Source organism: Eubalaena glacialis, chromosome 3, assembly GCF_028564815.1.
Source record: "Eubalaena glacialis isolate mEubGla1 chromosome 3, mEubGla1.1.hap2.+ XY, whole genome shotgun sequence".
NCBI lineage: Eukaryota > Metazoa > Chordata > Mammalia > Artiodactyla > Balaenidae > Eubalaena > Eubalaena glacialis.
In genome coordinates, this window is record NC_083718.1 from 87579694 (window position 1) to 87606339 (window position 26646).

At 40.6% G+C, this 26646-nt stretch overlaps 1 protein-coding gene and 1 long non-coding RNA gene across 3 annotated transcripts; one reads left to right on the plus strand and one right to left on the minus strand.

The window, feature by feature from the left end:
• Positions 1 to 738: 738 nt before the first annotated feature.
• On the minus strand, positions 739 to 26554 carry LOC133088237 (uncharacterized). 2 transcript variants are annotated; one of them, XR_009700496.1, is made up of 4 exons: positions 26366 to 26554; positions 19802 to 19891; positions 16664 to 16906; positions 2485 to 2566 (listed from the first exon to the last, which is right to left on the minus strand). It is a non-coding gene; the product is annotated as an uncharacterized LOC133088237 (long non-coding RNA). The 2 variants fall into 2 exon arrangements; XR_009700497.1 differs by lacking the exons at positions 2485 to 2566; positions 16664 to 16906 and adding an exon at positions 739 to 1145 and having other exon boundaries at positions 26366 to 26551.
• Positions 23090 to 24022, plus strand: LOC133088236 (heterogeneous nuclear ribonucleoprotein A1-like). Its single transcript, XM_061186081.1, has one exon. The coding sequence runs from the start codon at positions 23135 to 23137 to the stop codon at positions 24020 to 24022; it is 888 nt and encodes a 295-aa protein (XP_061042064.1). The 5' UTR covers positions 23090 to 23134.
• Positions 26555 to 26646: the final 92 nt, after the last annotated feature.

A 26646-nucleotide genomic window follows, 5' to 3' on the forward strand; every position in this document is an offset into this window, starting at 1 on the left:
CGTATGAGCAAATGTGTGCCACTCTAATTAGGTCACATTCTCTGGCAGAAGCAGTACGTACGCACGGGAGGGACCAGTGGTGACCCCTGGGTGGGGTGCCAGTGTGGGGTTACTCCACTGGCTCACTCTGGGAACCTGCTCCCCCTTCCCCGTTGCCTTTGAAATGTTTTGAAGCAGACACAGCTGTTTAAACTGGCATCCCTGTTCATCTTTGTGTGCCCAGTGCCTAAGAGTTAAGTGCCTGAACGGAATTTAAATTGCTGTAAGCTTGTTAGTCGCAAAATAACAGAAAATTTTCAGGGAGATCGTGGTTGCGGCTGCATTTCTACCACTCTGCTTTCTTATACAGACATCCCACTCCCCAGAGCTTTGGCCAGATAATCAAAAGAAGAGGGTTGGTGTTAGGCTTAATTTTTTATGACCTGAGGGTCAACGTGGTGTAATGGGAAAATCTTGGGTTTTGGAGTTAGATGCAACTAGATTTCAATAGGAGTTCCTCCACTTACTAGTTGTGGGACCTGTAGAAGTTTTGAAAACTTTCTGCACACCAGTTTCTTCATCTTTAAAATGAAAACATTAGTACCTATTTCAGAATCTATATAGTTCATTTAGCACAATGCAAACTAAATCATACATAGACCCATATTTAATGACATGGAAATTGTTGTGGTCCGGGTTGGAAAAGAATTTCCAGACACAAGGCAGGATGTAAAGAAGATAGAATTTATTAGAGGGAAGGGTCACTGCCAGAACAGCGGGCCGACTTTCTAGTAGTCTGGGAGACAACTTCCAGTTTGGGTTCAGCTTCCTAGTTGAGCCCGAACATGTGGTACTGATCAGTTTTTACAGCCAGAAAACAAAGGAATGGTCCGAGGTGAAAATTTCGTTTACTGATTGGTCGAGGCACATATACCTTCCTTCTATAGGGTGAGAATGGGACAGCCCAGATGCCTTTCCTTATTTGGGACAGGTCCCGTTGCCCAGGTGGGCGTAGCCCAGGTGGGCTCAGGAATTTCATAACCATGCAACCTGGTGGGGAGGGCGATTAAGAGTCCGGCAGGGGTGTAATGCTGACACTTTTTCAGGCAGGGTCGTCCTTTGTCCTTGAAGCACCATTGTCCTTGGAGCACACAGAAATTTTATGACTTGTTAAGTAAAAAAAGAAAGTTATTTGGGAGACTGGGACTGACATATATACACTAATATGTATAAAATAGATAACTAATAAGAACCTGCTGTATAGCACAGGGAACTCTACCCCACTTCGTTGTACAGTAGAAACTAACACAACATTGTAAAACAACTATACCCCAATTAAAAAAAAAACGTTATGGAAAGTGTTACAGAATGTCACCATTTTGTAAAATGAAATAACATTTTATTTTGTGCAGTTGTCCCAAGTATTCTGCTGTGCTTGCGTCCACTGCTACCACATATATGTAGCATCATGATAGAAACAGGGGGACCCACCTAGCCCACGGGTCCCCTTCCACTGCTGCAGTCTCTGCCCAGCTGGTTCTTTTTTTTAAGCCTAATTTATTTATTTTTTATTTTATTTTTATTATTATTATTTTTTTGGCCGTGCCGCGTGACCTGAAGGATCTAAGTTCCCCAACCAGAGATGGAACCCATGCCCCCTGCAGTGGAAGCGCAGAATCTTAACCACTAGACCTCCAGGGAAGTCGTTTCCCCCGCCCCCGCCACGCCCCGCTGGTTCTTTTTAAGGCCCCTCCCTTTGTGATTTATCTCTAATGATTCCCCAGGGAGGAATCTCTGCACATTTACCATCACTACCTACTCACCACCTTCCCCACAAAAGCATCCTCTGAAGATTGGCATTCCATGCCTGAGAGTAAAGAATACTGGTGAGCTGATGAGAAGAGCTGCTTTACACTTTTAGGTTTTATACGCATTTTGGGCTAACGAGAATTAATGTAATCTAAATTCACAAATTCATCTAAATTTGTGACAGAGACACTACACTGTCACAAATTACTATTTAACCAGTAATTATCTTGTCTATAAAATGACAGAGAAAATGCACTGAAATGGGAATGCCATTGCCATGTTGTACTCTGTTAATGATAGTGAAAGCTGGTTCAACCCTCTGGAAAATCATCCAACAAGAGCCTTTAATATGGAGTACCCTTTAACCCAGTAATTCTGGGAATCTATCCTAAGAAAATAATTTAGAACACATAAAACCTTTATGCACAAAATGTTTATTATAGCATTATTTATGCTAGTGAAAAACCAGAAAAAAACTGGAAACAATAATAATCGTTTAAGAGGTAAGTAAATTATGATACACTCAAAGGTTGGAATAGTTACTTAAGATTGTTATCACCAGTCTCCAAAGGTGGTGGCCAATATGCATGATTTCTTTTTTCTTTCTACATAAATATTTACCTATTCTATAAGAAGTGAGAATAGTTTTGAATTTGGAAAAAATAATCTTTATTATCTAGAAAAGATAGGGTTCAGATTAAATCATCTCTAAGGTTGGGTTCTTTGGAAGCAGATGTTGAGATGGAGTTTGGTATAAGATGTTTTAGGGGTATCAGCACTGTAAAGAAAGGAAGACGAAGAAGGATTAAGCAGAGGAAGACATTAAACTGTAGTAAAGACCTGAGAAAATCTTAGCCACCTCAGTAGGAAGTTAAGAGCAAGCAATGCCCACAAGAGTGTCCCACATTGGGTCAAAATGGCCTGACCTTTATTCTCTCAACCCTCTCAATCACCAAATGCAGGCTGCATGCAGAAGGGCATGACCTCTCTGTTGATCACACTCCCTGCAGGTGGGCAGTAAGTCTTTCCTGGAAGAGAGATCTAGGTGCTGTATTTCCATTTATACTACATCTCTCCTAGGTCCAAGTTACTATGCTCCATTTTTATATGTTCATTGATTGAACAAACATATTAAAAACAATAATGCAATCTTACATAGCACTTTTATAATGCTTTCACATATGGCATGCTTCCCTAATTTACAGTACCAAGAAGACTCTGAGGGATGTTTTTTAAAAGCACCCCCTCACAGCTTTTTCAGGACAATTGCTTTCACCGTATTTCAATAAGACCATTTCATCTAATGTTAGTGCTTCCTCTTCTCAACACATCTCTCTCCCCCTACCAGGAACCCTTCTGCTTTTCCCTGTTGGATAGCTATTGCTCTAATACTGGCAAAAGTCCCTTCACTCATTGTGACATCCTACCCCAACCTCTTCTTCAGGTACCTTCCTCTCTTTTTTCTACAACCTAACTGTCACCGGCTAAAGTTAGAAAATGACCAATACATTATGCACACATGTTCTAATGACTAATGACAAAGCACTGTTCTTCCAAATACACTCACATTTCAAACATGATTACCAGATATCACACCAAAAGCACAGGCAACAAAAGAAAAAAATTAGACTTCAAAATTTATAACTTTTGTGTATCAAAGGACACTATCAACAAAGTGAAAAAGATAACCCACAGAATGGGAGGAAATATTTGCAAAGCATATACCTGATAAGGGACTGATATCCAGAATATATAAAGAACTCCTACAAGTCAACAACAAAAAACAAACAACTCAGTTCAAAAATGAGCTTCTTGTTTTTGGTTTTGTTTTTGTTAGTTTAGTTTTTATTGTTTGTTTTCCTTTCTAGGTTCGTTTATTTGTTTGGTTGCTCTCTTCTTTTTTGTTTTCTTTTTTTTGTGTATGTGTGTTTCTTTGTGTGTTTTTGTCTGTTTGGCTTTGATTTTACCATGTGTCTTGGGGGTTTGTTTGTTCATTTTCTTTCTTTCTTTTTTTTTTTCTTTTCTTCCATGCTGTGTGGCTTGCAGGGTCTTGGTACTCTGGCCATGGGTCAGGCCTCAGCCTCTGAGGTGGGAGAGCTGAGTCCAGGACATTGGGCTGCCAGAGAACTCCTAACCCCCGGGAATACTAATCAGCAAGAGCTCTCCCAGAGGTCTCCATCTCAACACCAAGACCCGGCTCCACCCAATGGCCAGCAGGCTCCAGTGCTGGATGCCTCATGCCAAACAACCAGCAAGACAGGAACACAACCCCACCCATTAGCAGACAGCCTGCCTAAAGTCATACTAACCTCACAGACACCCCAAAACACACCACCTGATGTAGCCCTACCCATCAGAGGGACAAGATCCAGCTCCACCCACCAGAACTCAGGCACCAGTGCCCCCTACCAGGAAGCCTACACAAGCCACTGGAACAACCTCACCCAGTGGGGTCAGTCACCAGAAGTAAGAGGAACTGAGACCCTGCAGCCTGCAGAAAGGAAACCTCAAACACAGTAAGTTAAACAAAATGAGAAGACAGAGAAATATGCTACAGATGAAGGAGCAAGGTAAAAACCCACAAGAGCAAACAAATGAAGAGGAAATAGGCAATCTACCTGAAAAAGAATTCAGAGTAATGATAGTAAAGATGATACAAAATCTCAGCAACAAGCAGCCGCATAGCACAGGGAGATCAGCTTGGTGCTTTGTGACCACCTAGAGGGGTGGGATAGGGAGGGTGGGAGGGAGACGCAAGAGGGAGGAGATATGGGGATATATGTATATGTATAGCTGATTCACTTTGTTATAAAGCAGAAACTAACACACCATTGTAAAGCAATTATACTCCAATAAAGATGTTAAAACAAACAAACACACAAACAAAATCTCGGAAACAGAATGGAGAAAATACAAGAAACATTTAACAAGGACCTAGAAGAACTAAAGAAGAAACAAGCAGTGATGAACAACACAATAACTGAAATTAAAAATACTCTAGAAGGAATCAATAGCAGAATAACTGAGGCAGAAGAAGGGATAAGTGAACTGGAAGATAGAATGGGGGAAATAACTGCCACAGAGCAGAATAAAGAAAAAAGAATGAAAAGAATTGAGGACAGTCTCAGAGACCTCTGGGACAACATTAAATGTACCAACATTCAAATTATAGGGGTCCCAGAAAAAGAAGAGAAAGAGAAAGGGTCTGAGAAAATATTTGAAGAGATTATAGTTGAAAACTTCCCTCACATGGGAAAGAAAATAGTCAATCAAGTCCAAGAAATGCAGAGAGTCCCATACAGGGTAAACCCAAGGTGAAACACGCCGAGACACATATTATTCAAACTATCAAAAATTAAATACAAAGAAAAAGCAGCAAGGGAAAATCAACAAATAACTTACAAGGGAATCCCCATAAGGTTATCAGCTGATTTTTCAGCAGAAACTCTGCAGGCCAGAAGGGAGTGGCAGGATATATTTAAAATAATGAAAGGGAAAAAGCTACAACCAAGATTACTCTACCCAGCAAGCATCTCATTCAGATTCAACGGAGAAATCAAAAACTTTACAGACAAGCAAAAGCTAAGAGAATTCAGCACCACCAAACCAGCTCTACAACAAATGCTAAAGGAACTTCTCTTAGTGGGAAACACAAGAGAAGGAAAAGACCTACAAAAACAAACCCAACACAATTAAGAAAATGGTAATAGGAACATACATATCGATAATTACCTTAAATGTGAATGGATTAAATGCTCCAACCAAAAGACACAGACTGACTGAATGGATACAAAAACAAGACCCATATATATGCTGTTTACAAGAGACCCACTTCAGACCTAAGGACACATACAGACAAAGTGAGGGGATGGAAAAAGATATTCCATGCAAATGGAAATCAAAAGAAAGCTGGAGTAGCAATATTCATATAAGATAAAATAGACTTTAAAATAAAGACTGTTACACTACATAATGATCAAGGGATCAATCTAAGAAGAAGATATAACAATTATAAATATATATGCACCCAACATAGGAGTACCTCAATACATAAGGCAAATACTAACAGCCATAAAAGGGGAAATCGACAGTAAAACAATAGTGGGGGACTTTAACACCTCACTAACACCAATGGACAGATCATCCAGACAGAAAATTAATAAGGAAACAGAAGCTTTAAATGACACAATAGACCAGACGGATTTAATTGATATTTATAGGACATTCCATCTGAAGCAGCAGAATACTTTCCTTCCAAGTGCACACGGAACATTCTCCAGGATAGATCACATATTGGGTCACAAATCAAGCCTTGGTAAATTTAAGAAAATTGAAATCATATCAAGCATCTTTCCCAATCACAATGTTATGAGATTAGAAATCAATTATAGGAAAAAAACTGTAAAAAAAAAAAACACATGGAGGCCAAACAATACGCTACTGAATAACCAAGAGATCACTGAAGAAATCAAAGAGGAAATCAAAAAATACCTAGAGACAAATGACAATGAAAACACGACGACCCAAAACCTATGGGATGCAGCAAAAGCAGTTCTAAGAGGGAAGTTTATAGCAATTCAATCTCACCTCAAGAAACAAGAAAAATCTCAAATAAACAATCTAACCTTACACCTAAAGGAACTAGAGAAAGAAGAACAACAACAAAAAAAACCCCCAAAGTTAGTAGAAGGAAAGAAATCATAAAGATCAGAGCAGAAATAAATGAAATAGAAACAAAGAAAACAATAGCAAAGATCAATAAAACTAAAAGCTGGTCCTTTGAGAAGAGAAACAAAATTGATAAACCTTTAGTCAGACCCATCAAGAAAAAGAGGGAGAGGACTCAAATCAATAAAATTAGAAATGAAAAATGAGAAGTTACAACGGACACTGCAGAAATACAAAGATCATAAGAGACTACTACAAGCAACTCTATGCCAATAAAATGGACAACCTGGAAGAAATGGACAAATTCTTAGAAAGGTATAACCTTCCAAGACTGAACCAGGAAGAAATAGAAAATATGAACAGACCAATCACAAGTAATGAAATTGAAACTGTGATTAAAAATCTTCCAACAAACAAAAGTCCAGGACCAGATGGCTTCACAGGTGAATTCTATCAAACATTTAGAGAAGAGCTAACACCCATCCTTCTCAAACTCTTCCAAAAAATTGCAGAGGAAGGCACACTCCCAAACTCATTTTATGAGGCCACCATCACCCTGATACCAAAACCAGACAAAGATACTACAAAAAAAGAAAATTACAGACCAATATCACTGATGAATATAGATGCAAAAATCCTCAACAAAATACTAGCAAACAAAATCCAACAACACATTAAAAGGATCATACACCATGATCAAGTGGGATTTATCCCAGGGATGCAAGGATTCTTCAATATACGCAAATCAATCAATGTGATACACCATATTAACAAATTGAAGAATAAAAACCATATGATCATCTCAATAGATGCAGAAAAAGCTTTTCACAAAATTTAAGACCCATTTATGATAAAAAACTCTCCAGAAAGTGGGCATAGAGGGAATCTACCTCAACATAATGAAGACCATATATGACAAACCCACAGCAAACATCATTCTCAATGGTGAAAAACTGAAAGCATTTCCTCTAAGATCAGGAACAAGACAAGGATGTTCACTCTCACCACTATTATTCAACATAGTTCTGGAAGTCCTAGCCACAGCAATCAGAGAAGAAAAAGAAATAAAAAGAATACAAATTGGAAAAGAAGAAGTAAAACTGTCACTGTTTGCAGATGAAATGATACTATACATAGAGAATCCTAAAAATGCCACCAGAAAACTACTAGAGCTAATCAATGAATTTGGTAAAGTTGCAGGATACAAAATTAATGCACAGAAATCTCTTCCATTCCTATACACTAATGATGAAAAATCTGAAAGAGAAATTAAGGAAACACTCCCATTTACCATTGCAACAAAAAGAATAAAATACCTAGGAATAAACCTACCTAGGGAGACAAAAGACCTGTATGCAGAAAACTATAAGACACTGATGAAAGAAATTAAAGATGATACCAACAGATGGAGAGATATACCAGGTTCTTGGATTGGAAGAATCATTATTGTGAAAATGACTATACTACCTAAAGCAATCTACAGATTCAATGCAATCCCTATCACATTACCAATGGCATTTTTTACGGAACTACAACAAAAAATCTTAAAATTTGTATGGAGACACAAAAGACCCCAAATAGCCAAAGCAGTCTTGAGGGAAAAAAACGGAGCTGGAGGAATCAGACTCCCTGACTTCAGACTATACTACAAAGCTACAGTAATCAAGACAATATGGTACTGGCACAAAAACAGAAACATAGACCAATGGAACAAGATAGAAAGCCCAGAGATAAACCCACACACCTATGGTCAACTAATCTATGACAAAGGAGGCAAGGATATACAATGGAGAAAGGACAGTCTCTTCAATAAGTGGTGCTGGGAAAACTGGACAGCTACATGTAAAAGAATGAAATTAGAACACTCCCTAACACCATACACAAAAATAAACTCAAAATGGATTCGAGACCTAAATGTAAGACTGGACACTATAAAACTCTTAGAGGAAAACATAGGAAGAACACTCTTTGACACAAATCACAGCAAGATCTTTTTTGATAAACTTCCTAGAGTAATGGAAATAAAAACAAAAATAAACAAATGGGACCTAACGAAACTTAAAAGCTTTTGCACAGCAAAGGAAACCATAGCAAGACGAAAAGGCAACCCTCAGAATGGGAGAAAATATTTGCAAACGAATCAACGGACAAAGGATTAATCTCCAAAATATATAAACAGCTCACGTAGCTCAATATTAAAGAAACAAACAACCCAATCCAAAAATGGGCAGAAGACCTAAATAGACATTTCTCCAAAGAAGACATACAGATGGCCAAGAAGCACATGAAAAGCTGCTCAACATCACTAATTATTAGAGAAATGCAAATCAAAACTACAATAAGGTATCACCTCACACCAGTTAGAATGGGCATCATCAGAAAATCTACAAACAACAAATGCTGGAGAGGGTGTGGAGAAAAGGGAACCCTCTTGCACTGTTGGTGGGAATGTAAACTGATACAGCCACTATGGAGAACAGTATGGAGGTTCCTTAAAAAACGAAAAATAGAATTACCATATGATCCAGCAATCCCACTACTGGGCATATACCCAGAGAAAACCATAATTCAAAAAGACACACGCTGGGCTTCCCTGGTGGCGCAGTGGTTGAGAATCTACCTGCCGATGCAGGGGACACGGGTTCGAGCCGTGGTCTGGGAAGATCCCACATGCCACGGAGCAACTGGGCCCGTGAGCCACAACTACTGAGCCTGCGCGACTGGAGCCTGTGCTCCGCAACAAGAGAGGTTGTGATAGTGAGAGGCCCGCGCACTGCGATGAAGAGTGGCCCCCGCTTGCCACAACTAGAGAAAGCCCTCGCACAGAAACGAAGACCCAACACAGCCAATAAATAAATAAATAAATAAATAAATAATTCCTATTTGAATTTCTCCCTCCTCCATTTGAATAATAATTCTCTATTAAAAAAAAAAAAAAAGACACACGCACCCCAATGTTCATTGCAGCACTATTTACAATAGCCAGGTCATGGAAGCAACCTAAATGCCCATCGACAGACGAATGGATAAAGAAGATGTGGCACATATATACAATGGAATATTACTCAGCCATAAAAAGGAATGAAATTGAGTCATTTGTTGAGACGTGGATGGATCTAGAGACTGTCATACAGAGTGAAGTAAGTCAGAAAGAGAAAAACAAATATCGTACATTAACGCATGTATGTGCAACCTAGAAAAATCGTACAGATGAACCGGTTTGCAGGGCAGAAGTTGAGACACAGATGTAGAGAACAAATGTATGGACACCAAGGGGGGAAAGCTGTGGGGGGGTGGGGATCGTGGTGTGATGAATTGGGCAATAGGGATTGACATGTATACACTGATGTGTATAAAATTGATGACTAATAAGAACCTGCTGTATAAAAAAAATAAATAAAATTTAAAAATTTTACACTGATGTGTATAAAATTGATGACTAATAAGAACCTGCAGTATAAACAAACAAACAAAACAACTAATACTAAACTTTCATTGGGTTATTTGTATGGAAATATGTTAATATAAATGTTTCAGACATTACCTGAAATTTCTAAAAATCTTATATGTTCTGGTATAATATTATAAGTCATAATCCTAGTTATTACTTTAAAATGTATATCTCAGAAATAACTAATTTTCTTGTCAACTGCAAAAAAAAAAAAAAAAAAATTTAAAAATTTAAAAAAAGAGAAAAACAAATATCGTATATTAACACATATATGTGGAATCTAGAAAAATGGTACAGATGAACCTGTTTGCAAGGCAGAAATAGAGACACAGACGTAGAGAACAAATGCATTGATACCAAAGGAGGGAAAAGTGGGGTGGGATGAATTGGGAGATTGGGATTGACGTATATACAGTAATATGGATAAAATAGATAGCTAATGAGAACCTGCTGTATAGCACAGGGAACTCTACTTAGTGCTCTGTGGTGACCTAAATGGGAAGGAAATCCAAAAAAGAGGGGATATATGTATACATACAGCTGATTCACTTTGCTGTACAGTAGAAACTAACAACATTGCAAAACAACTGTACCTCAATAAAAGTTAAAAACAAAAACAAAAACAAACCCAAAATGAGCTTTTTGACTTAAATACAAATTTCTCCAAAGAAGATATACGAATGGCCAAAAAGCATATGAAAAGATAATCGCTATCATTGGGGAAATACAAACCCAAACCACAGTGAGATTCTGCTTCACCTCATTAGGATGGCTATTATAAAAAAACAAAAAGAAAACAGAAAATAAATGTTGACAAGGATTTGGAGGAATTGGTACTCTTCTGCATTCCTGGTGGGAATGTAAAATTGTGCAGCTGCTATGGGAAATATTACGGTGATTTCTCAAAATATTAAACACAGTATTACCGTATGATTTAGCAATTCACTTCTGGATGTCTACCCAAAAGGACTGAAAGAAGGGATTCGAATAGATATTTGCACACCCATGTTCATAGCAGTATTGTTCACAATAGCCCCCAAAATGGAAATAACACAAATGTCTATCAATGGACGAAGTGGTATATACATACAGTGGAATAGTATTCAACCTAAAAAAGGAAGGAAATTCTGATATGTGCTACAACATGGATTAACCTTGAAGACATTATGCTAGGAGAAATAAGTCAGATGCTAAAGACCACATATTGTATGACTTCATTTATATGAAATGTCCAGAAATGGCAAATCCATAAAGACAGAAAGTAGGTAAGTGGTTGCCAGGGGCTGGCGGAGGGGGAATTGAGACGGACTGCTCAGGACCGTGAGGTTTCTTTTGAGGGTGATGAGTATGTTCTGAAATTACAAGGTGGTGATGGTTGCACAACCTTGTGAACATACTAGAAATCACTGAATTGTATCCTTGAAAAGCATGAACTTCATGATCTGTAAATCATAGCTCAATTTTTAAAAAAATTCAAGTAGTTCCAACTTCACGAAGACTTCCCTGAGCCTCCTGGTTAGTTAACCACTCCCTCCTACGCACAACCTTTAGATCACACCTTTATTGTAGACTTATGTAACTTTTTGTAATATACCATCTCCTCTGCTGATTATGAGTGCTTCTGGACAGGACTATGTCTTGTCTGTGCCTGTATCCTCAACTGGCCACAGTGCTTAAAACTCAGGACGGTAGATAGAGGTTGAATTGGAAAGATTATCTACTTTCCAAGACTTTACCATACACAGCAATATTGAGCAATCCATTTCTTGGATATAATAAATATTATGTACATACTGTGTGTAAGACTTTAGTGATATAAAAACAAAGATGCATAGTGTCTACCTTAGAGGAACTTACAAATTTTTGGTGGAAATAATTGTACTTAAGTAACTACAATACAAGGCAGAAAATAAGTACCATGTGAATGGCATAATGATCCACACCTAAGAGTTTGGCAAAGTAGAAAATTACTACCTTGGGGCTGATGAAGAAGATTTTGTGGAGGTAGAGGCATGAAAGTGACCTTTAGGGACGTAACAAGATGTTAAAATAAAAGCTTCAGTTGAGGCACATTCCAGAGCTATGTGTTGGACCAAAACATAGATGGTAAAAAGGGGAGAAGGGAGAGGCAGGTAACTCTCAAACAGTCACGCACATTGACGGCATAAAGGGATGCTGATAGGAAGCTTTTTGAAATGGATTTCTTTGGAAGGAACTACTGTGTACGAAGAATTCTACCCTCCTCACTAAGGGTGAATGAGGAGAAGGGATATCCGCTCCTTACCTCAAACCAAAGGACAGGACTTTGAGGGAACCATCTGTGGAGCTTAATGTGTGTCTCCTACAGTTTGAGGGACACAGGTCTGCTGACTGGCTCACACTGGAGAAATCAAAATCTTGAGGGCTGAGGTGTGCGGAGGTAGCTACACTCCCAGAGTCTGTCTGGGTGAATGGTGTTTCCTATGGACCAAATGAGATCCCTGAGGGAAAGGGAATTGGCATGGTTATGCTTAGCCCCTGATCAAAATGGCCTCCTGCGGGGGTGAAAGCTGGAAATGAACTGCTGCTGGACATGTAGATGCTGCAGAAGTGGAGAAAGGGAAGGTCTGAGGAACCCATGAAAGTCCCTCAAGAGGGAAATTGGCTTCAAACATCTGCAAGGTCCAGAGAGCACCAGCTAGATCACTTCCACAGCATCAATCAACCAAGAATTCTGTGAATCCACGAATTCCCCTCCCCAGGCTCCAGCCCCTAAAGGGCCAAAAACAAGTTTGTAAGATGGGAGAAGAGAAGAAGGAGCATGAGAGGAGGAAAGAGAGAAGCCAAGAGCCCTTCTCTCCCTGATCTTCAAATTTCAGACTTCTAGCCTGCAGCCAGCTGAAGCTGGAGGAGAGGAGACACTTCAACTGTAAGTTGAAGTTACAACAATTCTCATCTCGGACTCCCATTTAAATGCCTGGTTGACATTTTGTGCCTTAAAAAGTGACAGTACTGTTATTACCTCTGAGGGACAACCTTTGTCTGTTCTAACTGTAAGAGACAAATAGCCCCTTGGTGCAGACTTAAAAAGATAGTAGGAGACAAAAAAGAATTTGCTTTAAGATTCCATTCTACCAGTTGTGCTCGTTCCATGTAACCTTTACAGGTAAAAATTGAAGAAGGGGCCTCCAGCAAAGGAATAGAGGTGACTGGATCCAAGCTCTACTTGGAAAAGGAAACATAGATAAACATATCCATCCCTGGGATGGGGATGCAGGAGGGCGGCTGGGACTGTAGACAAGGGGCTGACAGGAAGGGCCTCCAGCGCCAAGCTAAACAGTCATTTAAATACTGGATAAAATTTCAGGAGGTTTTGGTACTTATTTCACATATTAAGTACCCGAGATCAGTAAAACTAAGTATTTAATACATTTCAAATATAAAAATTCATAGGCATAAATGCAAATATATTAAACATATCACTTTAATATAAAAATAAAATATTGCTTAAAGGAAATTCTACATAAAATAGTTTAATTAGGTTTAAAATTAAGTAAAATTACAATTGTTTTTAAAGTGATATTAGTCTATCAATGATATCATCATTGAGCTGTGAAAAACTTTCCAGTTGCTAAAAAATTCTGAATGTACGCTGGTTAAGGGAATGATAAGGAGATAGTTATAAGATGTTCTTAAATATCAGTATTTTCTCTAGTCCCTTATCTTCAAACAACCCTATCGCTTGGTTAATAAGTTTGAGGAGATAATTTTGGGGGGGGGACAATATTTTCTTTCTTTGCAGGGACAATATTTGTTTGTAACAAGCTGTTTTTGTTTGTTTGCTTCAAAGAAAGTATTTCTCACTTGTCTTCATCTTCCTGTCTCATCTTACATAAATGGAGATTCTAATGCGGACACCATATTAATACCAATAGTGTTCTGTTCCTATTCCATTTGTTGGAAATCTTTGTAATAGATAAGAACTATTCTTGCATTAGAAGCTTTGCTTTGGTGGTTGTTATTTTCTTCTTTTGCTTAAGGATTATGGAAGTATAGAAGATGGCTTTCTAAACAAGCGCACTTATATCTGATTCAAGATTTTAATGAAGCATGTCTCTGGTATGTATCAAGACATAAATGATTCAGATTTTTTAAACTCCAAAATAACTGTATCACACCAACAGAAATGCCAGTATTCCAGGACTTTAAAACACCATGGAAGACCAGAGTGGTGGACCATTAAACACTGATACTGTAAATCATTCTTCCGTGGGCAATGTGGAGCCAATAGAGACGTTTAAACCAGGAAATGACAAAGATGTATAGACACAGATGTGACCGGTAAGAGTTGTAGAGAGTATTAAGCCCACCTCCTTCTGCCAAAAGGTCAGCAACTTCAGCTTGAGTCACTGACAATCACATAGGAAGTTGATTAATGAGGGGAAAAAAGCTGGGAGAGAGGCAAGCAAACATCTGTTATTTCCCCCTCATCATCCAGTCACCCTTTTCTGGTAAAAACTGTTTCGAGTCTCCTTTGAAGAACTACCTGTAACCCTTTAGCTCATGTGGGTGGGTTTGACTTCCCCTTGAACTCCAGAGATGGTTGGAAATGATTTCTTATAACTTAAAAAACACGTCTCATCTTGCAAATGACCGAGGCCCAGGATTTGTTTATATGGGGGGAAATCTTTGTTTCTAGATATACTGAGTGGTAAAGAGATAGAACTGCTATAGCCATCGTGTGACCCAGGGAGGAGCTAGGAGTCACCAGATAAAGTTTCACGGAAAAGGCAAAAGAGTGAGAGATGGAGCTGGAGGCTTCAAAAGAACCAGAAACCATTATTATCCGAGCTTCTACCCAGCTAAGCCTTCTGAAGTTTTCAATTACACGGGCTAATTAATTCCTTTTCTTTTTTCATATTAAGCCAGCTTGAGTCAGTTTTCTGCCATTTGCAACAAAGTTCTAAATGATATTCAGGAAAAAAAAAGCCATCAATCAGGACTGAGGTGATGGTAGGAAGAAAGACTTACTGGTGAGAAGTCATGAAGGAAAAACAGTTTCAATCTCCCATGCTACCATGTTGCATGGTATCATCCATGCAAAATGTCACACAAATTACTACCCCTTCCCCAATGAGTTTAGCAGTATAATATCTGTGGCTCATAGTGTAGGCTCAGGTGTCAGACAGACATGGGTCCACATTCAGACTACCTAGACTCTGCCCTTAAGATCTGTGCATCCTTGGACAAGTTACTTAACTTCTGTAACCTCAGTTTCTTTCTCTATGAAATGGTGATAGGACCTTCCACTTAAGTTACTAGGAGGATTAAATGACACACCGCATGAGAAAGATTTAGCATAATGCTAGGTATAATGTTATTGATAGTTTCTCTTTTCCAAGCTTGCTGGAGATTATCACCAGGGAAAAATTTTGTTGGAAGTGAAACTACCAATGTTACCTGCCTCCATGTTTATCTTTACCTCCTTTCCCATCTTAACGGAAAGAGGTGACCCTTAATGAAAGAGGATTTCAGGCTCTCTCTGCCTAAGACTGATCTTAGTTGGAGAGGTGACACATCTCCTGTCCAAGACTGATCCTTCCTCCTTTCTTCTTTATCACAACTCCCATTTCCTTAGAGATTTTGCCCCATCAATGATACCTCTTTGTGTTAATTGTCCCCGCCCCACCCTGCAGCTGGCAATTTTCTCCCGTTTTGTAAAAAACTCTCCCAGAATAAAATAATCCCCTCCTATCAGTAGTTCTCAAAGTGTGATCTGAAGAACTCCTATATCAGAATCACCTGGGGACCAGCTAAGCCTCTGGTTACCTCGCCATCACCCTCTCTCCCGTGTATGCTGCAGATATTTCACTTTCCCATGTTCCTCAAATCTTCAAGAAGTACCAAACCTAACCCCCCACCCCACTGATTTTGCAGAAAAAAATAAACTATGCCCCCCAAAACCCCTCTAATTCCCACACTATAAATGTAACTCCACTTATGCCTATTCTTTTTTCTTTCCCACCTGTCAACATTGCCAATATGTACCTTCTCCTTCAGAGGCTAATGACTTTTACATTTATTTCTCATCTTTTCCTACCCTCTTAAGCACTTCACTCGATTATCCTGTCTCTTGTATTTTCAGCCTCTCCCTATCTATAGCCTTCTTTCTATCAACATTTAAACATACATAGAAACTTCTCCCATCTTCAAAAGACAGTTCTCCCTTAACTTCCTGAATCAAACACCTCCTGATACTGTACTTGTTCACCTCCTCTTCTCAGCTAAACTTCTTGAAGATGTCTACACTTACTTCCCACTCACTACCCACTTAATTTTCACCCCACTATTTCACTGAAACCACTCTCACTTTAGCGACCAAAGAATATTTTGTCAAATCCAGGAGACACTTGCTCTGTCCATCACTTGACCTCTCAGTTCCATTTGACACTGCTGTCCATTCCCTTCTTCTTCAAACCTTTCTTCTCTTGGCTTCCTTGATACCTAAGTCTTTTCTATCTCTGCCACTCCTTATCATTCTCCTTCTCAGGCCTCTCTTTCTCTGCCCTTCCCTTAAATGGTGGTGTTCCCTACATTACTGAGCAAGGGCTCGCTGCCTGATGTGCATAGAAGCCAGTACTATGGCACTGATTTTTGAGAAAAGGAAGAGCTTTATCACGAGGTCGACTGACAAAGAGACAGGAGGCAAGGTTCTCAAACCTGTCTCCTCAACCCAGCGTCTGGGGTGAAATTTAAGGGGTTAGAGAAATTTCAAACCTGGAAGCTGATAGGCTAGTCTTGAATTAGTCCATATGAGCTACTCATGCTGCTGGAAGCCAGCTTTTCCTTATTGAAGGACTTCTCACTTTGTAAAGGGCTCTGGTGGCAAGATTTCTATTCTTTGAGTTCTGCAGACTGAAGATTCTTGGTTCCAAGGTCATCCTGGAGACACAGGTTCCTGTCTTGCACATGCACAGTGCTACCTCTGTAAAATGACTCCAGCTTTGATTAATCAACAACCTGTTTTAAGGAAGTAAAAGTTTAAGCCAGTGCTCTTTCAGTTTGATTAATCAACAACCTATTTAAAGAGACAAAAACAGTTGAAGCTGGTCGATGTTTTACGTGCTATTTCAATTCCCCCCTTTTTCTTTGTACATTCCTCAGTCTTGAGGCAAATAGGGCAATGACCATTCTAGCTGTTCCTGCTGATTGGGGGTGTGATTTTTATAACAGGAAGGAAATTGTTTTGCATCTAATTATAAATATTTGCAAATTCTAGCTTGAACTCTTGTCTTGAGCAATCATCATGTGAGTGGGGGAAGCCTTTTTAAATATACATGATAGACAATAAGTACAAAATCTGATGAATGAAAGGATTAACCCTAAGATACAAAGAAGTATGACTCCTAACTTTAACAGTCCTTCAGAAACAGACCTTACTCCTTTGGGAATCCATGAAAACATGTTATAGTATCTAATTCTTCTACAATATGAGCTACTCATGCTGCATGATCATTTTCAAAACTGTAATAATACTTTGTCTTAAGGAAGGGTTTCCCATATAACATTTCATAAGGGCTCATTTGGAGCTTGCTTCTAGGGGCTACTTTTACCCTAAGCAGGGCAACTGGTAAGACCTTATCCCAAGTTAAGTTGTTTCTTGACATATTTTGGTGATTGTCTTTTTTAAGGTAGGATTCACCTTTTCAGTCTTTCCCGTAGACTGAGGTCTCCATGAAGCATGTAACTTTCACTATACTCCGAGGGTCTGAGACACCCCTTGAGTTATCTTGGCTATGAAATCTCCTCCATTGCCACTTTGAATAGAAAGAGGCAACCCAAAAGGAGGGATGGTTTCTTTTAGTAGGCCTTTGTTACCTCGGAAGCTTTCTCTGTTCAGCATAGAAATGCTTCGACCCATCCTGTGAAGGTGTCCACAAATATGAGCAAATGTCTATTATTTCCCATGGTTCTTGGCATAACAGTAAAGTCTACTTACCAATCATCTCCTGGTTTTGTCCCTCAGGCTTGCACCCCTTTTATTATCGGGCATGGCCTGGTTTTAGGATTGTTTCTGATGCAGATCAGGCAATTTTGTATTACTTTTTGGATGGTCCTTTGAGTTTGCGAACCAATAATAAACCTTTGTAGCCAATGATAGGTTGCATCCCTCCCATAATGGGCTCCTAGATGTAGATGAGTAATAATTCTTTCCATTAAATGCTCAGGTGTAAGCACTAGTCCCTATTCCTTATAAATCCAGCCTTATTTGGTTGTTTGGTACCAATTACCATCTAAGTCTTCTGAGAGTCATCGTGAAATCCCCATTAGTCTGCTCTCTCTAGATCCATTTCCATTTCTGACTGCCTGTTTTATAGCCCGATCAGCCAAATTATTTCCTTTAGCTATATAACTATCAGTCTTTTGGTGGCCCGGGCAATGTACTATGGCTACTTCTTTCAGCATTATAATAGAGTCTAATATGGCCAGTATCTCCTCTCTGCGTTTCTTTCCTTCCTGATATTAGTAGACCTCTTTTTCCATGTGGCCCCATGGGCATGCACTACAGAGAAGGCATACTTAGAATCAGTATAAATGGTAACCTTGGGGACTTCCCTTGTGGTCCAGTGGTTAAGACTCCGTGCTTCCACTGCAGGGGGCATGGGTTCAATCCCTGGTCAGGGAACTAAGATCCCACATGCAACATGGCGTGGCCAAAAAAAAAAAAAAAAAAAAGCAAAAACTCTACTAAAAATAAATAAATAAATGGTTAACTTTTCCTTAGCTCCAAGGTGCAGGGCTCTCACGAGGGCTATGAGCTCTGCCTTTTGGGCAGATGTACCTGGAGGAGGGCTTCTGCTTCTCGGACTTCCTGATGAGTTACTATTGCATACCCAGCCTTTCGAAGTCCCCAGTCCATGAAGCTGCTCCCATCCATAAACATTTCCACATCTGGCTTTTCTAAAGGCTGATCAGTCAGGTCAGGTCTGCTAGAATAGACTTCTTCAATTTTTTTATGGTATGGAATGCCTTATGGCATTCCGGAGTGCATCTTAATGGTCCATTGTCACTTCCTCTAAGAGCCTCATATAGGAGTTTGGCCATGTGTCCAAAGTTAGGAATCCAAATATGACAAAACCCAGCCATTTCTAAGAATCCTTGCAATTGCCTTCTGGTGGTGGGTACAACCACCCTAGCTAATGCTTCCCTTCGATCCGGCAGTCAGTTTCTTTGTCCTTTTGATAACTCAAATCCTAGATATTTTACAGTTGGTTGAGAAATTTGTACTTTTCCCTTGGACTTTATATCCCTGGTCTGCCAAAAATTTTAAGTGAGGATTGTATTTTGGTCTGAAGCTTCCTTAGTTTTACTAGCATCCACATATTGAAGTAACATTCCCTCATTTAATTGGAGGTCCCTTAAGTCCTTGGCTAAGGCTTCCCTGAAGATGGTGGGAGCATTCTTAAATCCTTGTGGGAGTGCCATCCAACAATACTGTTGTTTTATATTAGTCTCTGGATCATCCCATTCAAAGGCAAACAGTTCCTGGGACTCAGGACTTAGGGATATGCAATAAAAGGCATCTTTTACATCCAGAATTGTAAACCAGCAAAAGTCTCCAGATAAAGCCGTATAAGGATTTGGCACACTGAATGTATCCTCTACAATTTGGTTAATGGCTCCCAAATCCTGCACAAAACGATAATCTTTTGTCCCAGGTTTTCATACCGGCAGGATTGGAGTGTTATATGGGGAATGACAAGGTCAGATTAATTGGGATTTAAGACAGGTGGTTAGCAGAGGCTTTATACCTTCTTTCACATGCCTCTTTAAAGGGCACTGCTTTAAATTTAGAGCCTTGGTGCCTGGACAGAGTTCTGCTACTATTGGGTCAGCCCAAACATATGCTCTTACCTTTTGTAGAATTTCTTCAGGGACTTCTGGTTGAGGCTTGTCTCCCAGGTGTAATAGTGCAGCTTGGAGGGTGCAGGCTTGCTTTTTCTGCTGAGAAAGTCATTTAATTTTGTTAGTAGACCTTGCCTCAACAAGGGAGTAGGGCATTCAGGCACATATGGAAAGCTGTGCTTTAAATATGCTTTTTTCCAATTATACAGATCAGAGATAGAAAAGGAGGAGGGCACATATTCAGATCCCCTGGGTTGACCTTGGTCATTTAGACCTGTGGGAACTTGTCTGCATGGATATTGCCCTGCCTGAGGCAGAGTACCCCCTGGGTCAAATTGAGTACCCTCGCGGGTATGGGGTGGGGAGACCCTGTTGACTATCTGGTTAGGAAGGGTACAGGGCTGGGGCCAGACCTGGGGCTCTAGGAGGATTGCTGGTGGAAGCCTCGGCACCACTCAGAGGGATTTCCCCTTTCATAAGGCGGGGGAATGGCGGGAGGCACCAAAGGAGGAGCCAAATGTAGTTAAGTCGAGATCATCACTGGGCTCTGACTCAGGGAAAACAGGTTTTTTCTGAGGGTCTTCCTCTGAACCATAACTTTACATATCTTCTGCAAATTCTTATTCTGATATAGAGACTCAGGTTTCGTTGCTGAAAACTGTTCAGCAGTTTTAACTGCTGAACAAAACAACTTAGAAAAACCAGTCAAGGTCAAACGTCGTGAGCCCACTACTTGTACCTGCCTACTCCTGATCTGAAGAAAGTTGATAACCACAGTGCAAGGCAGAGCTGATGGTAGGACAGCCAAGGGTTCTCCATCTGGGAGTTCCTTCTCTGAAGAAAAACAAGCCCTTCGTGAAGTCTGAGTTTTGCAGCTGGCTGACCAGATTTCCTTCACTATATTGCTCAAAATAGTGTGTGTGTGTAAAAGCAGTTCAATGCTAGCTCCTTGATAGTCTGGCTCATACAAAAGAGGGTTAAAATTCTCAATGAAGAAAAACTAAAATGTGTCTAATTGTAAAAGACTCCTCCCTTGCAAGAAACAGGGATAAAGCTGATTTTGTCCCATATCTCCTCTCTTTTGCAAACCAAGTCTAATTGTAAAATAGTCTTACAATTAGAAGACCCATTCTTGGGCCATTTTCCCCTGACCCCAGCTGATACTGGGCCAGGCAGTGTTACAAAAGAAAATCATTTTCTTCTTTTTCATAACTCCAGTATACCATATACAGTAGGAAGTCAAATAGAACACCAAGAACACAATACATTAAAAATTACGGGATAAAGCACATCGCTAAAAGAACCATATTGTTATCAGAAAGGACAGGTACAAACAGAACAAAGCACAAACTTACTGATAGAGATCTATACCCAGATGATTCTAGTTATTATCTGCATTAGAAACATTATCTCCATCTTCAAAATACTTCAATCTTCTCAGGCCATTCTCTAGATGTATTTAAGAGCTATTTTCACAAAAATGTTCTTATCAAGTTTTGCTTGTGTTTTGGAAGATTTTTTGCTTTATTTTACAGTTGGCTAAATGTAGGCCAAGTTTGACTACTGTATTTCTTATTTAAACTGCAAGTAATTATATATTGTAAAATCACTGTTTGTCCCATTACTACCTTAACAATCTCAACCTTCCTAAAATATCTATTTGTCTAATAATGTTGCCCCACTTGTTTTGTTTCTCTTTAATCTGTCTTTCGTCAAATCACTCTAAAGACACAAAGCTTTGCTTTTTAATCCATGCTGACCTCCCATTTGGAAATTGATGATTTCTCCTAGCTCCCATTTCACTGATTTTACTCCTTATATTTCCTAATTACTTTTACTGTGCTTACTCTATTCCTTAGACTAACTGATATGATTGTTTTTCTTTCTTTTTTCCCCCCTTCCTGTTAAATTAGCAGGGGTACTGTTAACATTCCCCATTTTGGAAGTGTTTTTTCCTCAGGATAACCAGAGCAAAATGACAGGCAGCAGATTCAGCAAAGCTTTGCTGCAGTCATCCAATAGTTAACCCTATTGGCCAATTCCTCACAAATAAAACAGTCACCGACAAACATAGACAAGCAGAGAAATCCAAAGACTGCAGACTCTAACCCAGGGTTTTGGTCTTCAATCCTCTAAGTACTTCAGCAGCTGTAACCTTTTATATTGGCTCCCTTAGGGTGGGGCTTGAACCCACAAACCTGACTTGCCTCCGGAAGTGTTGCCACCAGAGCCCTTTACAAAGTGAGAAGTTCTTCAATAAGAAAAACCTGGCTTCCAGCAGCATGAGTAGCTCATATGGACTAATTCAAGACTAGCCAATCAGCTTCCAGGTTTGAAATTTCTCTAACCCCTTAAACTTTGCCCCGACGACAGATCAAGGACACAAGTTTGAGAGCCTTGCCTCCCACCTCCTTATCAGTCGACCTCAAGATAAAGCTCTTTTCTCAAAAGCCAGTGCCATAGTATTGGCCTCTATGCGGGTTCCGCAGCGAGCCCTTGCTCCGTAACTCTAAGAGTCCTGTCCTAGCCCCCTGTTTCTCTCCTACTCGACTTACTCACCCTGGGAATCTTAACCGCTCCTATTGTTTCAATTAATAACTATGCGTGGAGGAGTTCCACCTATATATTCCTACTCCAAATTTATCCTGAGTTCCAGATCCATGAAATCTAGAGGGCATTTGTACTTACATGCCTCACAGGTAACCTCATAAAGTACATATTCAAAATTAACTTGCTACTTTCTGCTCAACCTCCTTCCGGGTAAAAGGCATCCTCTGCAAGTTGCCCGACCTAGGAACTAAGAAGTCATCCTTGACGCCTTCCTCCCTCTCACTCTCTATTGTTAACTCTCCCTCCTAAAGGTTTCACACCTGGAAGCCTGCAACAGCCTGACCTTTCTCCAGTTTTGCCCCCTTCCAATCCAGGGTGATATCCTGGAGGAAAAGATCACAGTTACACTAGCTGTTAGGTTCTAAATATTTGCTGTGGTTAAGTTTAAAATTAAGCTCCAAGCTTCCTATCAGCCAAGGCAAAAATGAAGGAAAAGTAATCTTCATACGTTTTAATGTTTGTTCTAATGCTAACACTAAAACAAATTTCTCAAGAGGCGATTTATATAGGGAGCAATAAATGATGTAATGAACAATGTCCTCAACAACATTCCTACGATATATTCTATAATTTCATTCCGCAAGTATTTATGGAGTACTTATGACTCAAGCACTGTGTTCACTACTGGAGATAAAACAGTGAATGTGAGATACGTTCGGTAGATTACTCCTTTCTGCCCGTGGACGCCGCCGAGTAAGCATCGTTGACGTCTCCCCCCACTCCACTGCCGTCATGTCTAAGTCAGAGTCACCCAAAGAGCCCGAACAGCTGCGGAAGCTCTTCATCGGAGGTTTGAGCTTTGAAACAACCGATGAGAGTCTGAGGAGCCATTCTGAGCAATGGGGAACGCTCACAGATTGTGTGGTAATGAGGGATCCAAACACCAAACGCTCCAGAGGCTTCAGGTTTGTCACATATGCCATTGCAGAGGAGGTGGATATGGCCATGAATGCAAGGCCACACAAGGTGGATGGAAGAGTTGTGGAACCAAAGAGGGCCGTCTCAAGAGAAGATTCTCAAAGACCTGGTGCCCACTTAACTGTGAAAAAGATTTTTGTTGGTGGCATTAAAGAAGACACTGAAGAACATCACCTAAGAGATTATTTTGAACAGTATGGGAAAATTGAAGTGATTGAAATCATGACTGATCGAGGCAGTGGCAAAAAGAGAGGCTTTGCTTTCGTAAGCTTGGATGACCATGACTCTGTAGACAAGATTGTCATTCAGAAATACCACACTGTGAATGGCCACAACTGTGAAGTAAGGAAAGCCCTACCAAAGCAAGAGATGGCTAGTGCCTCATCCAGCCAAAGAGGTCGAAGTGGTTCTGGAAACTTTGGTGGTGGTCGGGGAGGTGGTTTTGGTGGGAATGACAACTTTGGTCGTGGAGGAAACTTCAGTGGTCGAGGAAGCAATTTTGGAGGTGGTGGAAGCTACAATGATTTTGGCAGTTACAACAATCAATCTTCAAATTTTGGACCTATGAGAGGAGGAAACTTTGGAGGCAGAAGTTCTGGCCCCTATGGTGGTGGAGGCCAATACTTTGCCAAACCCCGAAACCAAGGTGGCTATGGTGGTTCCAGCGGCAGCAGTAGTTATGGCAGTGGCAGAAGGTTCTGATTACTGCCAGGAAACAAAGCTTAGCAGGTGAGGAGAGCCAGAGAAGTGACAGGGAAGCTACAGGTTACAACAGATTTGTGAACTCAGCCAAGCACAGTGGTGGCAGAGCCTAGCTGCTACAAAGAAGACATGTTTTAGACAATACTCATGTGTATGGGCAAAAAAACTCGAGGACTGTATTTGTGACTAATTGTATAACAGGTTATTTTAGTTTCTGTTCTGTGGAAAATGTAAAGCATTCCAACAAAGGGTTTTAATGTAGATTTTTTTTTTTTTTTTTTTTGCGCCCATGCTGTTGATTGCTAAATGTAATAGTCTGATCATGACGCTGAATAAATGTGTCTTTTTTTAAAAAAACAAACAAACAAAAAAACCAGTGAATGTGGTTGTTCCTTATCTCATAATTCAAACCAAGTTTTGGCATAATATTAAAGCCAACCCTCTGAGGACAATTTGGTGGGAAGAGGGCTTATTTCCCAAGCCAAACCTGCCTGATGGTAAAGCCAAGGTCACCATATAAGTTGCTCGGTCCCCCACGACCTACCACCCCCCCACCCTTGCCACTCTGCAGCCCCAGAGCATGATTTCAGGATTTCTAGCCTTTCTTTTAAACTGCAATTTACTAACACTACCAGCACCACCGTACATAACACACCAAATATTTACAGGGCTTCCCAAGTGTTGTCTCACATGTGCTGACAAACAGTGCCACATGGAATCCGTCATTTTCCAACCTCACTTGCTCTGGCTTCCTGCAGAGATCTGTTGCTAAGCCAGCCACAGCACTGCTCCTCACCTCAACTACACACGGCACCCCGGCAGCACAGGCTTATCCAGGTCAAAGGTGCTGCTCATGATGCCTGACAGGTCTGTGCTGAGGCTGCCAGGGTAAGGGTGTGGACTAGGGTGGCCTGTCCATTATGCAGAAGGGAATGGCATCCAGATGCCAACATTACATTGCCTTGAAGCTGCTCTGATGTGCTAGCACAACCAGGACTGCTGAAGCTGCTCAAACACCAGGGCCCTTCTGCACTAAAGTTATACCATGTTTTCACTCAACTGCTGAGAACAGCTTTCCCCACTGAGGTTACATTTCATTACACAGGTTCCGAAGCTGAGTTGTCTGGTGCTCCTGATACCTTACTTCAGCTAGGAAAACAGCTTTCAGTTTTTAATAGTATCAGGACACACAGTAAGACTCTGAGAAGTGAGTCCATGGGCTAGGCCAGGGGGAAAACTGTGACAATGTGCAGTGTTCCCAACTGACCCTTCCCGACAGTAGGACATTCAGAATTTTCTAGCTTGGTGAACTAGTTTAGACTCAGGTCAGGAGCCATACTCCATAAGTATGTTGCCCTCACATCTTGCCCAGTTTGATTCAATGATAGAATTTAGAATGATAAAAGAATTGGTTGGATGGTGTTAAAAAGAAAACCACAGGCCCAAAGTGGCATCACTAGTGCTAAAGCCCATGATACCAAACCTAGATTTATTATCTAGGTTTAGTACCCATGTCTAATTGCAGTTTCTGCCTCCCCCAGAAATGTAATGTTAGTGGACCAGTATGGAATTTTCTGGTTAAGCACCAGTAAGGTAACCTGTCACGTGGTCCCTCTCCATCAACCCCCATTCCCACCCCCAGAAGAGGCAATCTGCATGATAAAACCCTTGCGGGCCCCCTTCCCAGAAGGGGAACCCTTTTCTTTTTTTAGTACCTTCTTGCCCCACCCTCCTTCTGCCTATTAAAAGCCTTCCATTTTGTACAACCACTCCCAGCATTCTTCTAGTTGCTAGATGGGATGCTGCCCAATTCATGAATAGTTGAATAAAGCCAATTAGATCTTCAAACTGACTGTTGAATTTGGTTTTTTTAATGTCAACATATTCCGACTCTCACAACTTGACCTTTGCCTTGAGATGGACACAGATGGTTTCACTGTGCTCTGTTGCAAAGATCTGGAATAGTGGTTTGGGGCCGCTGTATATTCATGAGAAACCAGACCAGCAGGTGGTTGAGGCTTAGCTAAGGTGCTTAGTCACTGGGACATCTGCAGGCAGAGCCTGGATTTTTCCACAGGAAATATTCTGGATGTAAATAAACACATCAGTGAGCTTGAAGTTCTATACGTTTGCAACGATTTAAGCCTCTTTAAACATAGAAGGGAAACAGCAAATGAAAATTAAATATAAAGCGCCTAGTGCCGCCCTTCGCAAACGGTACGTGGCTCTTAATTCAGGAACCCCAACTTCCAGGACTTCAAGGAAGTCTTCTACACTCAGTAGACCCAAAATAAATCGGCTTCACTACCCAATTCTATCTACCCCTGTCTTCATGTCTCTTACCCAATCAGCTTGGCAAACTAGCGGATTCACTCCTACACACGCTGGCCGCCAGTTCTCGTGACTTCCAACCTGCCGGCCCGAGGAGCTAGGCCCACTGCCGGGGGCGGGGTAATACCTCCCGGGGAGGGCCCGCTGTGCGCAGCCTTGTGGGAGTTGTAGTTCTCGCAACTCAGAGCCTCCGGATAGGAGTCACCGCGGGACTCGTTTTCCCGTGCTCCTCTGCGCGGGTCCGCTTGGGGCAGGTCCCCGGGTGGGTGAGAAAGTGGGTGGGAGCTTGCTTA